The sequence below is a fragment of the Oncorhynchus tshawytscha genome, linkage group LG33, assembly GCF_018296145.1.
Source record: "Oncorhynchus tshawytscha isolate Ot180627B linkage group LG33, Otsh_v2.0, whole genome shotgun sequence".
NCBI lineage: Eukaryota > Metazoa > Chordata > Actinopteri > Salmoniformes > Salmonidae > Oncorhynchus > Oncorhynchus tshawytscha.
Window position 1 is genome coordinate 28,431,930 of NC_056461.1, and position 17,414 is coordinate 28,449,343.

A 17,414-nucleotide genomic window follows, 5' to 3' on the forward strand; every position below is an offset into this window, starting at 1 on the left:
ATAAAATATGTATTTCTCTTTCATAAACAATTATCTGTCACATCTCAATCACAGCTACAAACAATCTTGTTCACAAAGTTGCATCAGTGTCTACAATATATAACATTTGTAACATCACAGTATGATCTTACAATACCCTTGTATTGCTCCTATCTTGGTATCGCCTGATGCTTCAATCCCGACCCTGTGCTTTTATCTCAGCTATTTCAAAGCCTGAACTATCTCCTAGAAGGCCAGCTTCCCGGAGTTGCCTCTTCACTGTTGACTTGGAGACTGGTGTTTTGCGGGTACTATTTAATGAAGCTGCCAGTTGAGAATTTGTGAGGCATCTGTTTCTCAAATTAGACACTAATGTACTTGACCTTTTGCTCAGTTGTGCACCGGGGCCTCCCACTCCTCTTTCTATTCTGTTAAAAGCCAGTTTACGCTCTTCTGTGAAGGGAGTAGTACAAAGCGTTGTACGAGATCATTCGTTTCTTGGCAATTTCTCGCATGGAATTGCATTCATTTCTCAGAACAAGAATAGACTTGACGAGTTTCAGAAGGTTAATTGTTTCTGGCCATTTTGAGCCTGTAATCGAACCCACAAATGCTGGTGTTCCAGATACTCAACTAGTGTAAAGAAGGCCAGTTTTACTGCTTCTTTAATCAGGACAACAGTTTTCAGCTGTGCTAACATAATTGCAATAGGGTTTTCTAATGATCAACTTGGATTAGCTAACACAACGTGCCATTGGAACACAGGAGTGAGTGATGGTTGCTGACAATGGGCCTCTATACGCCTATGTAGATATTCCATTAAATATCAGCCTTTTCCAGGTACAATAGTCATTTACAACATTGTCTTCACTGTATTTCCAATCAATTTGATATTATTTTAATGGACAAAAAAAATGCTTTTCTTTCAAAAACAAGTGACCCCAAACATTTGAACGGTAGTGTATATTACTTTACTTGAGCTGTTACACTATAAACCCTGTAGTTGAGAGTAAAAGTACCAAAACCCATCACTAGATGCTGCTATTGAGTTGAGCTGAAGATGGTTAAATGCAGAGGACAAAAAAAAGAGCCCGCAAGGCTCAAAAAAGGGTGGTGAAACCAGACAGGGTTCTGTTCAGTTGGGCACATGAAAGCAAAACATTTGCAACAGAAAACAAAAACGGGTAGTATTAGTATTATTACTAGCCTTTTTTAAAAACAAATGGTTAAGTTAGTTAAATATAAAAGGTGTGTCGATAATTAATTGGAAATGTATACTGCACCAAGATACCCATTCTGACTTTGTCCATCAGGGAGAGGAATACCATGAGAGCAACATCCTCACCATAAACACAAAATCCTACACAGTGAACAAAATCAGTGTGTGTCTGTGTGTAATACCTGAATGAGAAAAGAAACACACATGACCAAATTGCTCATGACTGCACGGCCAGATTCACTCAGCGACTGACAGATGAACAGCATGATTGTGCGCAAGTATTCCCACAGAATAGGCTACACACATGCATGTCTGCACACAAACACACTATAAAAACAGCACACCAAAGACAGAAATCAAGGCCATTTGTTGAAATTATAAATTACTCTGAAGCACAGGGCATGAACCCACACAAGTTCCCATGGTAGGTTATGTTTTAATGGAATTCTTTAATGACCACGCATGATTCATAATAATAAACAAATGTACTTGCACAACTGAAAACTCCAGACACTGTCCCATCAACATTCATAGACGGAAGATGGCTGGAATACGTTCACAGGGGCTAACAGTGCACACAGAGGTCAGAGGGCAAAGTGGAAAGGGCAAGAAATAGAGAGGAACAACAGACAGACATCTTACAGTGACTGGGGGGGGCATAGAAGCGGTACAAGTCAAGGAGGAGAGCACAACAACATTCTGGTAAATAGTGGCATTTGCACTATGCTGTGCAAAATAATGAAACATTTCCCTAGTTAGCATTACAGACATCATCATGATGATAGATTGTCCTCACGAGAACATCCTGTGGAAATGCCACTTGAACACCAACCATTCAGTTCATCATCAGCAACTATCAAAAATGGGATGGAATGACTATAATAAAAACAAAATAGCACTAGTGCACAGAAAGTGGGCCAGGGACAGAAAGCCTTGGGAGGACAGAGAAGAGGGAGAGAGTTGAGGAGGACAGTATGAGGTGAATGCAGCAGCAGGGGTAGAGGTGAGAATGTAGGACAAAACGACAGGCCACTAGAGAACAGATTCTTCCTGATGAGGCCTTAATTGAGCATTATAATGGCACAAAGAGAAAAAGAGGTGAGCGATTAGGAAGAGAAGAAAATAGAGGGAATAGAGAAGGTCAGAAAATAGTAGAGAATAAGGGGAAGGGGAGTGTCTAACTCTAGCTAAAGACTATCTGGGGGTAGGAGGAGGTCTCAGGGTTGGGCCTCTCCCCCCTCGCTGTCCTGCTGGTCACTGGTCCACAGGGTCAGGTTGTCCCGCAGCAGCTGCATGATGAGGGTGGAGTCCTTATAGGAGTCCTCGTTCAGATTGTCCAGGTGTCCAATGGCCTCATCAAAGGCCTCCTTGGCCAGCCTGCAGGCCTCCTCGGGAGCATTCTGGATCTCGTAGTAGAACACAGAGAAGTTGAGGGCCAGGCCTAGCCGGATGGGGTGGGTGGCCGCCATGCTCTTGCTGATCTCATAGGCTTCCTTGTAGGCTCCCTCGGAGGACTCCACAGCGGAGGTCTTCTTCTCGGCTGTGGCCACCTCGGCCAAATAGCGGTAGTAGTCGCCCTTCATCTTCAGGTAGAACACCTTGCTCTCCAGCTGGTCTTCTCCGCAACTCTTGATGAGGAACTGGTCGAGCAGGTTGAGCACGTCCTGGCACACCGTCTCCAGCTCCTTCTCGATGGTCTCCCGGTAGGCCTTCACCAGCTCCAGCTTCTTGTCGTTGCCGTCAGCCATGGCCCTTTGCTCGATGCTGGAGGTGACGCGCCAGGAGGACCGCCGGGCCCCCACCACGTTCTTGTAGGCCACAGAGAGTAGGTTGCGGTCGTCGTTACTCAGAGGCTCGCTCAGCTCAGTCACCTGGTGAGGACATAGAAGTGTTAAATAGCTCAGCTGGTAAAGCATGGCTCTTGCAACACCAGGATAATGAGTTCCATTCCTGGGACCACCCATACTTAAAATGAATCCACGCATGTATGGAAGTCACTTCGGATAAAAGTATTTGCTAAATGGCATATATTTTAATATTGTTGACAGGATGTGAAAATGCTACCATATCATATACTTTTTATAAATCTAAGAAATTGGCCTAACATTGGGAGGACCTACACATTCACCATGACAAAGGTGTGAAGTTGCAGGGTGCATCCATATCTAGGTGGAGATGTACAGTATGCTGTGTTTGGGAATGAAGCTGTGCTTGATTGAACCAGACGTTTTGTTTTATTATATAAAGACACTTCTATGCCTTTTGAGCAACCGGAAGCATTTAAGTCAATAGCTGAAAATGTATCCATCAGCATCAATACAGCGGACCTTGCAGGGTTGTCACTAGTTACCAGTCAAAATGGGCTATATCATACATTGATGAAAACAAAAAGGTTTAAAGTCAGATTTTAAGAAGAAGATCAATTGTAGAACTAGACAGGGTTTAGCCATTTGTGGCTGTGGTAACAAGTGACGACCCTCTTGCAGACAGGATATGTGTGGGTGCATTCGCAAAGGCGCGAAATCTGGTCCTTCATACATTTCCACCATCATATTTGCTAGTTATTTAAGAAAAATGTTCTCTGTCTGACATAAAATTCACCATTACTATCTTCGTTAAGCTATTACAGGTCATGTAAAACCAGCTTTCAAGCTTGGACTAGCTAGCTAGTTTTATTCACTAGCCCGAAGTGCTGTAACTAGTGAACGAACGCACCCAATGTGTGCCTATGTTCATTTTGGCTGGTGCTACTGCATCGACCAGCCGTTGCTAGCCACGAAGCCAGACCACCACCAGTTTCATTCTTAACTAGATATAGAGAACTAGGTCGTTAGTTACTACATTCACTTCTCAAAACGATATGACAAAATAACAGTAACAGAAGCAAAATAACCTTGATGTTGTGTGCACCAGGTTTCACATTGATTTGATTATGCAGATACTTTATAAATAATTTCCATAATGAAAGACGACAAACCCAGCTAACTAGCTACCGTAGTTAGCAAGATACTACATTGTATGACCATTGAATGATGTCATCTGATGACCTTTGTTACAAACTGATATCAATGATTGTCACATTGTGTAATTATTTCATGTGAGATGCATTGTGCAGAACGATGACGTCTCTAGTACCTGTTTCATCGCCGAGGCCATGTCATCGTACCGTTCCGCCTGCTCAGCCATACGGGCTCTCTGGATCAGTTGCTCTCTATCTGCCATTGTCGCTGTTGATGTGCGCCGAAGGTCGGGCAGTCAGTTCCACGATACAGGAAGCAGGCTATCGACAATTGCTTTCGAATAGACGGATGTGTATTTTCCTGCTGATGTCCAACGCTATAAACAGTACATCAAACGTAACTGCGGATTTTCTCTGAAATACCCGCTTACATAAGACCTAGCTAAAACAATGGTGAAGCAATTCTGTTAATGCTAATGTCTGAGGCGCAAATTAGAAGGGAGACAATCAGTAAACAGCTCCAAACCCTCTCTATCTCTAACTGATGGCTACTGCGGCCTGTGGTGCTACTGCAAGCGTCCAGTCAATCCAGTCTATCGGGTGTGGGGGCCGAAGGCTGCCGCTGATATTTCATGATGACGTCACTTTCTAAAAATAGAAACGTTCACTGCAAGCGTGCATGCGCAGTGCGACGTACTGCATCCTCGAGCTGTTGCAGCAACTGAGGGCGCGTGCGTGTAGGGTTGGCGCCAATGATGTGTATACTGTATATCATTGGTGGTGCTAGGTAGAGTAACTTCTCCAGTCCTTACATGTAGTATGGACATGGAAGGAAAGCTTACAAAAATAGGATGGCGAGGAGAACATGGGAGGACAAAAGCAGTGCCTTCACTCACGTCTGCCCAGTCCCAAAGCCATGATAGGGGAATAATGGTAGCTATGATGGCACTTATGCCAACCATTGTAATGTATAAACGTCATTGAAAGGTGCAAAAGACAACCGTGGTGCTCAGAAGCGTTCCCTCCTTCATCCATCCCTAAAAGGTAAACACTTCACATTCCATCCTCTCTTCCCTGTTACTTGGTTTAGTCTAGAAGGGATACAGCTTTTGTCTAAATTGACGTAGCTGGTTAGGATAATTTATGAAGCTAGGTTTAGCTGTATCCCTAAAAAAACAGATACTTCCGGTTGTTGGCAACTGCTAAGCCTAGGGTTAGCTGCAGTTAATTAATCAACTTTTGACGTCAATTAGACAAAAGCTGTATGCCAGAGACATGACGCTGTAACTGGGCACTATGGCAAGCAGATGAGTAGAAGGATAAGAGGACAAGAGGTGTGTGACACACTAATGTATATTATCAGGTCTGTTATATATATATATATATATATATATATATATATATATATATATATATATATATATATATATATATATATATATATATTTCTTTTTATGTAGCAGAACGTCTAGCTACCAGTCACAGAGAAGGGAAACTGGCATTACCTTATCCTCATGCAATTAGACATCCTGAACAGACCACCTAATAATTTATTGATATTTATTTTGTATTCATTTCTGCAACAAAAGAATACATGAATACTGGGGCGGCAGGGTAGCCTAGTGGTTAGAGTGTTGGACTAGTAACCAGTAGGTTGCAAGTTCAAACCCTTGAGCTGACAAGTATTTGAGCTGACAGGTATTGAAAACAAACACATGGTTTCTATGTGTTTGATACCAGTCTATTCACTCCATTCCAGACATTATTATGAGCTGTTCTCCCCTCAGCAGCCTCTTGTGGTTTAGATGGAGTATTTGGCTGTTTTGGCTGCCAGTGCCAGAATACCTCTGAAATAACATAAAATCTTTGAACCCCAAAGAGTAACAGTACGCTCCTTAAGAGTACATTTTGGGAGAACCTTGACCTATATGCAAGGCACAAGTCCTGAGGGGGACACAGCACACAGAGGGTGACACAGTTGTTCTTGAGGAGAATTCTTTCCACAAACCACAAACTTGGGGCGGCAGGGTAGCCTAGTGGTTAGAATGTTGGACTAGTAACTGAAAGGTTGCAAGTTCATATCCTCCGAGCTGACAAGGTGCAAATCTGTCGTTCTGCCCCTGGATTTTGAACATTTTAACTTCAGAAAGTAGGTGGGAAAGAAATTTTTAAAAATCCCTTCTGATTTGAATGTAAACTGTGTCCTGTGCCCCATGTTGCATGGGCTGCAGCCCCATTGGTCCCCGCCCCAGCCTAACCTCCTTTGTCTGTGGCTCCTCCTTCAACAGACTGTAGAAACTAGGGCTGTCCCTGACCCCAAAAAATCGTTGGTCGTCTGTTCTTTTGACCAATCGACTGGTTAAAATTTTAAAACATGTATTTTTCCATATACAGTATAGACACACCCTATGTGTTTTAATAAAATCCATTATATGTAGGCTACTGAGATTGTATGACGCTTTAAGCACACTGATCAAATAATTACGACACACAAATGACTCCAGAGAGAGCCAGAGATCAAGATAGCCTAACCAGAAGAGAAAAAAAAACTGTTCCTGGAGCTCCTCCTCCTGCTGCTGTTAGCCTTCCCAGAGTCTGTCATTATACTCCCGGAGCTGCTGGTATTAGGCTACACCAGGGGTTGGCAACCTTTTCCATTTGGAGTGCCAATTTAACTTACCAATTCACCCGATCTGCATACCAGTTTATGATTGTCATATGCACATTTTTGTGGACCAGTTTATTTTATAATAAAGTCTTCTTATCTCAAAATCATTGTCATGTGAGTCATCAAAATGATATCTGAATATAAATGAAAGTTATACAAATCTAAAAGTGAGTTATATTGCCAACTATGTAAAACTTGCTTGCATAAAGCCAACAAAGAAAAACATGGCAGCCTGCAGGTAGAAAATAAATCACATTGCCTGACGGCAAAAGGAACATGAACATTGTATCAACTATCAACTTGGCAGCAGAAGCTTGTGCTACCAAACTTGCACCATTGTATGAAATAGTCTGGACCCTCAGAGTATAAGGCACCATTGAGCTCTGGACAGACAAAGATGTAGGCTATTTGCGCATGGGATAAGAAGTATTCAGGTAGGTCTATTTTATGACGTTTCCACCAGATCAGAGCATTAAAAAATGTTCCCTTTCATACCAAGTGGTTATCAAAAGTGAGAGAGCTGGAAAGATTTTTCAAATAGGCTACATTGACAATAGTTCCTCATTCTCATTGTACAGTTGAATTCGGAAGTTTACATTAAAACTCGTTTTTCAACCACTCCACAAATGTCTTGTTAACAAACTATAGTTTTGGCAAGTCGGTTAGGACATCTACTTGTGCATGACACAAGTCATTTTTCCAACAATTGTTTACAGACAGATTGTTTCACTTATAATTCACTGTATCACAATTCCAGTGGGTCAGAAGTTTATATACACTAAGTTGACTGTGCCTTTAAACAGCTCGGAAAATTCCAGAAAATTATGCCATTGATTTGCACCTTTCGCACCAAAGTACGTTCATCTCTAGGAGACAGAACGCTTCTGATAATTGAGATAATTTGAGTCAATTGGAGGTGTACTTGAGTATGTATTTCAAGGCCTACCTTCAAACTCAGTGCCTCTTTGCATGACATCATGGGAAAATCAAAAGAAATCAGCCAAGACCTCAGAAAAAATAATTGTGGACCTACACAAGTCTGGTTCATCCTTGAGAGCAATTTCCAAACGCCTGAAGGTACCACATTCATCTGTACAAACAATAGTACGCAAGTATAAACACCATGGGACCACGCAGCCGTCATACCGCTCAGGAAGGAGACGCGTTCTGTCTCCTAGATATGAACGTACTTTGGTGCGAAAGGTGCAAATCAATCCCAGAACAACAGCAAAGGACCTTGTGAAGATGCTGGAGGAAACGGGTACAAAATTATCTATATCCACAGTTGCTGCAGGAGGGACTGGTGCACTTCACAAAATAGATGGAAAATTACGTGGATATATTGAAGCAACATCTCAAGACATCAATCAGGAAGATAAAGCTTGGTCACAAATTGATCTTCCAAATGGACAATGACCACCAAGCATCAAATCAAATGTATTTATATAGCCCTTCGTACATCAACTGATATCTCAAAGTGCTGTACAGAAACCCAGCCTAAAACCCCAAACAGCAAGCTGACCCTAAAACCCCAAACTGACCCTATCCCCCCGACACATAAACTACTGCAGCATAAATACTGGAGGCTGAGACAGGAGGGGTCAGGAGACACTGTAGCCCCATCCGATGATACCCCCGGCATACTTCCAAGGAATTGGAGTGGCCATCACAAAGCCCTGACCTCCATCCTATAGAAAATTTGTGGGCAGAACTGAAAAAGCATGTTCAAGCAAGGAGGCCTACAAACCTGACTCAGTTACACCAGCTCTGTCAGGAGGAATGGTCCAAAATTCACCCAACTTATTGTAGGAAGCTTGTGGAAGGATACCCAAAATGTTTCACCCAAGTTAAAGGCAATTCTACCAAATACTAATTGAGTGTATGTAAACTTCTGACCCACTGGGAATGTGATGAAAGAAATAAAAGCTGAAATAAATCATTCTCTGCTATTATTCTGACATTTCACAATCTTAAAATAAAGTGGTGATCCTAACTGAACTAAGACAGGGAATCTTTACAATGATTAAATGTCAGGAATTGTGAAAAACTGTTTGAATGTATTTGGCTGAGGCATATGTAAACTTCCGACTTCAACTTATATAAAAGCAGACTTTGTTTACTTGCTGTTTGAGGTGAAGAAAAAATTACTCTGAGAAGCTCCACAGCTCATTAGTGGTGGTGACTATCAGAAACTCCAAATGGGCACATTTATAAGCCTACATTTGCGCACAGGCCAGGTAGCCTTGGCGTACTTCTATGTGTAATCAGCTGCACATCTTTACTTAACATTGACATGAGCGTCCAAACTCAATGAATAAACAAAACTTGTTTCTCACAAGTGTAGCCTAGGTTGTGCACTGCAAACAATGTGTCCAATCCTACAATGAGAACTGTAAAAGACTAACAATAATATTTAATGGATTAACAGAAATTCTGGTAAATAAACAAACATTGTTTATTAGAAATTATGGGAATTAACGGCAAATGTACTTGGTCAGGTGATTTGTTAGGATTCTTAAGCGAGTGAGTAAATCGCCATTACCATTGTTTTCCAGTGATTGCACGTTGGCCAATAGAATCAAACTCGATGATCTACAGTCGAGACTATCCTACCAACGGGACGTTAACTGTAATATCTTATGTTTCACCGAGCTGTGGCTAAACGACGACACAGATAATATAGAGCTGTCTGGGTTTTCCGTGAATTGACAGGACAGAGCAACTATGTCTGGTAAGACAGGGCAGGGGTGTGTGCCTATTTGTCAATAACAGCTGGTGCTCTATGTCTAATATTAAAGAAGTCTCAAGGTATCGCTCACCTGAGGTAGAGTACCTCATGATAAGCTGTAGAACACACTATCTACCAAGAGAGTTCTCTTCTATTTTATTCATAGCCCTCTATTTACCACCACAAACCGATGCTGGAATTAAGACCGCACTCAACTAGCTGTATAAGAACATAAGCAAACAACAACATGCTCATCCAGAAGTGGAGTTCCTAGTGTCCGGGGACTTTAATGCAGGCAAGCTTAAATCTGTTTGACCTCATTTCTACCAGCATGTCACATGTGCAACCAGAGCGGGGGAAAAAAAGATAAATAATAAAAATAAAAATAAACTGTAGACCACCTTTACTCCACACACAGAGACATACACAGCTCTACCTCTCCCTCCATTTGGCAAATCCTATCCTCCTGATTCCTGCTTACAAGCAAAAACTAAAGCAGGAAGTACCAGCTCAATACGGAAGTGGGCAGATGATGCAGATGCTACGCTACAGGACTGTTTTTCTAGCACAGACTGGAATATGTTCTGTGATTCATCCAATGGCATTGAGGAGTATTCCACCTCAGTCACCGGCTTCATCAATAAGTGCATTGATGATGTCGACCCCACAGTGACCGTATGTACATATCCCAACCATTAGCTATGGATTACAGGCAACAACCGCACCAAGCTAAAGGCTAGAGCTGCTGCTTTCAAGGAGCGGGACACTAATCCAGACGCTTATAAGAAATCCCTCTATGCCCTCAGAGGAACCATCAAACAGGCAAAGTGTCAATACAGGACTTAGATTGAATCCTGCTACACCGGCTCTGCCGCTCATCGGATGTGGCAGGCCTTGCAAATTATTACGGACTACAAAGGGAAACCCAGCCGTGAGCTGCCCTGTTACGCAAGCCTACCAGATGAGCTAAATGCTTTTTATGCTCGCTTTGAGGCAATCAACACTGAAGCATGCATGAGAGATTGTAAAATGGCGCCGGAAGAAATGGCAGCAGTTTTACGGGCGCCCAACCAATTATGCTATTATGTGGGGGGTTTTGCATTATTTGTAACTTATTTTGTACATAATGTTTCTGCAACCGTATCTTACGGCAAAAAAGAGCTTCTGGATATCAGGACAGTGATCACTCACCTCGGATTAGATAAAGATTTTTTCTTCAACAAGCAAGACGCACAGGACATTCTCCAAACACCCGACAGGGCCAACATCCCCGTTATTTGCAAGAGGAAGTGACGCAGGTACAGAGAACAAAGAGCCGGATGCCTGGTCAGGACCCGGAGAAGGAGACTGGGAAAGCTGCCGTTACCGTCAATACTACTCGCCAACGTGCAATCATTGGCCAATAAATTAGATGAGGTACATCATGAAAATCCAACCAACGGGACATCAAAAACTGTAATATTCTATGTTTCACGGAATCGTGGCTGAATGACAACATGGATATTCAGCTAGCGGGAAATACGCTGCACCGGCAAGATAGAACAGCACACTCTGGTAAGACGAGAGGGGGTGCAGTCTGTGCATATTTGTAAACAACAGCTGGTGCATAAAATCTAAGGAAGTCTCTAGATTTTGCTCGCCTGAAGTAAAAAAAGTTCTAGATCACCTGTACTTTACACACAGAGACGCGTACAAAGCTCTCCCTCGCCATCCATTTGGTAATTCCGACCACAACTCTACCCTCCTGATTCCTGCTTACAAGCAAAAATGAAAGCAGGAAGCAGACGAGATGAGCTAAAGCAGGAAGCAGACGAGACGAGCTAAATCACTTCTATGGTCGCTTCGAGGCAAGCAACACTGAGGCATGTGTCGTGACGTTGTATTAGTTAATGTGATGACTGTTGTTCATCAAATGATTAAAAGTTTCTAATTGCGTGATTATCTGAATCAAGCAATTATTAACTCATTAACCTGGGGCACCATGGGAAAACTAGTTTTTATTGAGTTTCTATTTCCCAAATTAACTCAAAGAATATCAGAATATCAATTTTACAACAACCACTAATTAACCAGTTACCTCTACAATCTCATTCCGAACGTCGTATAGTCCGTGAATCTGCACGGACCCGGGTCTCACCAATGAGTTCGTACCACACCAATCTTAGTTGAATATTTATTTACTAAAAAGCTAAAATGATGATAAAAGATACATAGACAAAACACATTATAGGCTATTGATTGGAACTTAGTATAATGGGGATTTCAGAGAGAGAGAGAAAAAAGAAAGTACACGAGAGAAATATACATTTGGGGGAATTTGTCAGCTATGCTATTCTAACCTTAGCCTTGCCCCAAACTGCCGTTCTTATGGGACAGAATATAATGATGTAATTATGTGGGGGAGGTCTCCAAGGATTCTCTGCATGAACCGTTCAAGGGACCGTTCAGCTGCCCGATGATGCACTTCTCCGGCACGCCTTTATGGTCGTCCTCACGATGTCAGTGTCCTTTTGGCTTAGGAGTCTGTTCCCTCACCCTTGCTATGGAAGCGGTCTTTGAGGACAGACAGCTCTGTAGCTCAGAGCATTGGAATGAAACAGTGTAGATACCACGATTCGATGGGAGATGGAGGCTAGGTGGTTCGACTTGTATTCACCCGCTTAGACACAGCTACTCATCCGTAGCTTGGGTAGAAAAATATTTCTTTGTCTTGAAATTTGTGTTGCGTTCTGGGTTCGTTGACTTTTTAGACCTTGACTGCAGCTTGGGTCACGTAGTCTTGTCTGGAAATTCTTTACTCACAGGTTTTATACCCTTGGGTCAGAAGTGGGCGCAACCGCCTTTAGGGCAATTCTCTGGGCGTACCAAGTTAAGAGGGCAAGGTCTAGATTTTACTCAAATCCAATTTTCGACAACTAACTTCACATTTCATCTTCCCCAAAACATTCTCTTTGATTTGGATATTTTCCATACAACGTACAATGTATAAACGTCAAACATATACTAGGAAAACTCTTCACGTTACAATGTTTTCGTAATAACGTCATCTATTAACCTTTAATAACAAAACAAAAATGACATATCGTCATGACCACCATTGTGGCTGACGGAAACCATTGTTCCAAAGTCCCTTTATTTCATGTTTAATGTTCTGATGCTGGTTCTCCATAGTAACAGGACAAAGGAATTTGTCTGTGGCCTGAGATGAACCAGGGGCGTGAGGGGTCATAAAAGCCCCACTCAGGACAGTCATGACACATGCATGAGAGCATCAGCTGTTCCGGACAACTGTGTGATCACGTTCTCCGTAGCCGACGTGAGAAAGACCTTTAAACAGGTCAACATACACAAGGCTGCGGGGCCAGACGGATTACCAGGACGTGTGCCCCGGGCATGTGCTGACCAACTGGCAGGTGTCTTCACTGACATTTTCAACATGTCCCTGATTGAGTCTGTAATACCAATATGTTTCAAGCAGACCATCCTAGTCCCTGTGCCCAAGAACACAAAAACAACCTGACCATGAAGTGCTTTAAAAGGTTGGTAACTGCTAACATCAATACCATTATCCCAGAAACCCTAGACCCACTCCAATTTACATACCGCCCAAACAGATCCACAGATGATGCCAATCTCTATTGCACTCCACATTGCCATTTCTCACCTGGACAAAAGGAACACTTATGTGAGAATGCTATTCATTGACTATAGTTCAGCGTTCAACACCATAGTACCCTCAAAGCTCATCACTAAGCTAAGGATCCTGGGACTAAACACCTCCCTCTGCAACTGGATCCTGGACTTCCTGACGGGCCGCCCCCAGGTGGTGAGGGTAGGTAGCAATACATCTGCCACGCTGATCCTTATTAACACTGGAGCTCCACAGGGGTGCATGCTCAGTCCCCTCCTGTACTCCCTGTTCACCCACGACTGTTTGGCCAAGCACGACTCATTAATTTAGCTGACGACAACAATGGTAGGCCTGATCACCGACAACGATGAGACAGTCTATAGGGAGGAGTGTCAGAGACCTGGAAGTGTTGGGCCAGAACAATAACCTCTTCCTCAATGTGAGCAAGACAAAAGGAGATGATCGTGGACTACAGGAAAAGGAGGGCCGAAGAGGCAGACGTGAACACCTTTTCCCCCTCAGGAGACTGAAAAGATTTGGCTTGGGTCCCCAGATCCTCAAAACGTTCTACAGCTGCTCCAATGAGAGCATCCTGACCAGTTGCATCACCGCCTGGTACGGCAACTGTTCGGCATCCAACCATAAAGCGCTACAGAAGGTAGAGAGTATGGCCCAATACATCACTGGGGCCAAGCTTCCTGTCATCCAGGACCTATATACTAGTCGGTGTCAGAGGCAGGCCCAAAAATTGTCAAAGACCCCAGTCTAGAATGTTCTCCCGGAGCGCCAAGTCTAGGTCCAAAAGGCTCCTTAACAGCTTCTACCCCCAAGCTATAAGACTGCTGAACAATTCATCAAAATACCAACCGGACTATTTACATTGACCCCCCTTTGTATTTACACTGCTGCTACTCACTGTTTATTATTTATGCATAGTCAATTTACTCCAAACTACATGTACAAACTACCTCGACTAAGCTGTACCCGCACATTAACCCAGTACTGGTACCCCCTGTATAGAGCCTCGTTGTTATGTCATTTTATGGTGCTACTTTTTATTTTTTACTTTAGTTTATTTAGTCAATATTTATTTTGCTTCATTGTTGTTTAAGGACTTGTAAGTAAGCATTTCATGGTAAGGTCTACCTGTTGTATTCGGAGCATGTGACAAATAAAATTTGATTTGGTGATACTATCCCACTGCCACCACAATGGATTAGTCCACTGAGACACGTATCAATCAAAATGTACAATTTTTGCAACTGCTCGACCAACAGCCTATCGGTCAAACAATCGGCCAGTCTACTAAATGGGGTCAGCCCTACTAGAAACCTAAAGGCCAATCAGCAAAGGTTAGAATGAAGTCAGACAGACTCAGGCACTTACTCTGCTGCCTTCTATTCATTTCATTTATATTACATAACAATCACTCCTGGTCTCTTGCTAGTTAAATACAGAGGTGGATAACTAAGATCTTACCTTTGTTTTGGCTCAAATCTGCCAAACACTAGTGCAATGTGTGGTTTCTGAGTGAGGGGAAGACAATATGACAGGAAGCTCAAAAACTTAAAACAGCTTAAGACAACATTGCATAGAATTATTGTTTCTAGTTTCTTTTCGAGTCAGTTTTTCCTCTTGACTGGGTTTGCAAGACTGCTCAATCACATAATTTGAGTTGATATTTTGAGTTTTAGTATTTTTTACTTCCTAAACATTCTGAGTAAGACAGCATTTTAGGGTGTTACCCTGATGATCCTGTCTGTTGATGCAGTCGAGTCCCTCCAGGAAGTAGATGAAGCCGTCCAGCAGGGCCCACTCCCTGGTGCCCTCTCTGTAGATGTCCCAGTGCTCCTTCCCGTCCACCACACGTCTTGCCCCCCCCGGCCGGCAGTAGCAGGAAGCAGGTCCACCAGAACTTCAAATCAAATCAAATGTTATTTGTCACATACACATGGTTAGCAAATGTTAACGTGAGTGTAGTGAAATGCTTGCACTTCTAGTTCTGACAGTGCACTAATATCTAACAAGTAATCTAACAATTACCCGACAACTACCTAAAAAACACAAATCTTAAAAGGGGTGAATGAGAATATGTACACGTAAATATATAGATGAGGATGGCCGAGCGGCATAAGCAAGGTGCAATAGATGGTATAAAATACAGTATATACAGTACATGTGATATGAGAAATGTAAGATATGTAAACATTATTAAAGTGGCATTATTTAGAGTGCATTGTATGAAGTGACTAGTGATCCATTTATTAAAGTGGCCAGTGATTGGGTCTCAATGTAGGCAGCAGCCTCTCTGAGTTAGTGATTGCTATTTAGCAGTCTGATGGTCTTGAGAGAGAAGCTGTTTTTCAGTCTCTTGGTCCCAGCTTTGATGCACCTGTACTGACCTCGCCTGGTTGATGTCCTTGATTATCTTTTTGGCCTTCCCGTGACATCAGGTGCTGTAGGTGTCATGGACGGCAGGTAGTTTGCACCCGGTGATGCGTTGTACAGACCGCACCACCCTCTGGAGAGTCTTGCGGTTGAGGGAGACGCAGTTGCTGTACCAGGCTGTGATACAGCCCGACAGGATGCTCTTGATTGTGCATCTGTAAAGGTTTGTCAGGGTTTTGGGTGACAAGCCAAATTTCTTCAGCCTCCTGAGGTTGAAGAGGCGCTGTTGCACCGTCACCACACTGCCTGTGTGAGTGGACCATTTCAGTTTGTCTGTGATGTGTACGGCGAGGAACTTAGAACTTTCCACTGATGTCCCTTCGATGTGGATAGGGGGGTGCTCCCTCTGCTGTTTCTAGAAGTCCACGATCATCTCCTTTGTTTTGTTGACGTTGAGTGAGGTTGTTTTCCTGAAACCACACTCCGAGTGCCCACTACTGTTGTGTCATCTGCAAACTTGATGATTGAGTTGGAGGTGTGCATGGCCACGCAGTCGTGGGTGAACATGGAGAACAGGAGGGGGCTGAGCACACACCCTTGTGTGGCCCCAGTGTTGAGGGTCAGCGAAGTGGAGATGTTATTTCCTTACTTCACCACCTGGGGCGGCCCGTCAGAAAGTCCAGGACCCAATTGCACAGGGCGGGGTTGAGACCCAGGGCCTCCAGCTTGATGATGAGCTTGGAGGGTACAATGGTGTTGAATGCTGAGCTGTAGTCAATGAACAGCATTCTTACGTAGATATTATTTTTGTCCAGGTGGGATAGGGCAGTGTGCAGTGTGATGGCGATTGCGTCGTCTGTGGACCTGTTGGGGCGGTATGCAAACTGAAGTGGGTCTAGGGTGGCCTGTAAGGCGGAGGTGATATGATCCTTTACTAGTCTCTCAAAGCACGTCATGATGACAGAAGTGAGTGCTACGAGCGATAGTTATTTAGTTAAATTATCTTTGCCTTCTTGGGTACAGGAACAATGGTAGCCATCTTGAAGTATGTGGGGAAAACAGACTGGGATAGGGAGCGATTGAATATGTCCGTAAACACACCAGCCAGCTGGTCTGCGCATGCTTTGAGGACGCGGCTAGGGATGCCGTCTGGGCCAGCAGCCTTGCGAGGGTAAACACGTTTAAATGTTATACTCACGTCGGCCACGAGAAGGAGAGGGGGGGGGGGCGCAGTCCTTGTTAGCGGACCGCGACAGTGGCACTGTATTATCCTCAAAGCGGGCAAAGAAGGTGTTTAGTTTGTCTGGAAGCGTGACTTCTGTGTCCTTGACGTGGCTGGATTTATTTTTGTAGTCCGTGGTTTCCTGTAGACCCTGCCACATGCGTCTCGTGTCTGAGCCGTTGAATTGCGACTCCACCATGTCCCTGTACTGGCATTTCGCTTGTTTGATTTCCTTGGAGGCAATAGCTACACTGTTTATATTCAGACATATTCCCAGACCTCTTTCCATGGTTAAATGCAGTGGATCGCGCTTTCAGTTTTGTGCGAATACTGCCATCCATCCACATTTTTTTATTTTTTTATTTAAAAAAATATATAGTACAACATCACCAATGCACTTCTTTATAAAATGCAGTCATCGAGTCAGCGTATAGGTCGAACAGTCTTGAAGCGTGGCTTCCGATTGGTCAGACCAGCATTGAATGGTTCTCATCACTGGTACATCCTGTTTGAGTTTCGGCCTATAAGATTGAAGGAGCAAGATGGCGTCGTGGTCAGATTTGCCGAAGGGAGGACGTTACATACATACATACTGTACATCTGAAATAGGTGTGATCTGA

At 43.3% G+C, this 17,414-nt stretch overlaps 1 protein-coding gene across 1 annotated transcript; it reads right to left on the reverse strand.

The window, feature by feature from the left end:
* Positions 1–1,614: 1,614 nt before the first annotated feature.
* LOC112231073 (14-3-3 protein eta) lies at positions 1,615–4,782 on the reverse strand. Its single transcript, XM_024397605.2, has 2 exons — positions 4,334–4,782; positions 1,615–3,069 (listed from the first exon to the last, which is right to left on the reverse strand). Exons 1-2 carry the CDS (start codon positions 4,418–4,420, stop codon positions 2,416–2,418), a joined length of 741 nt encoding a protein of 246 aa, XP_024253373.1. The 5' UTR covers positions 4,421–4,782; the 3' UTR covers positions 1,615–2,415.
* Between the last annotated feature and the right edge of the window lie 12,632 nt (positions 4,783–17,414).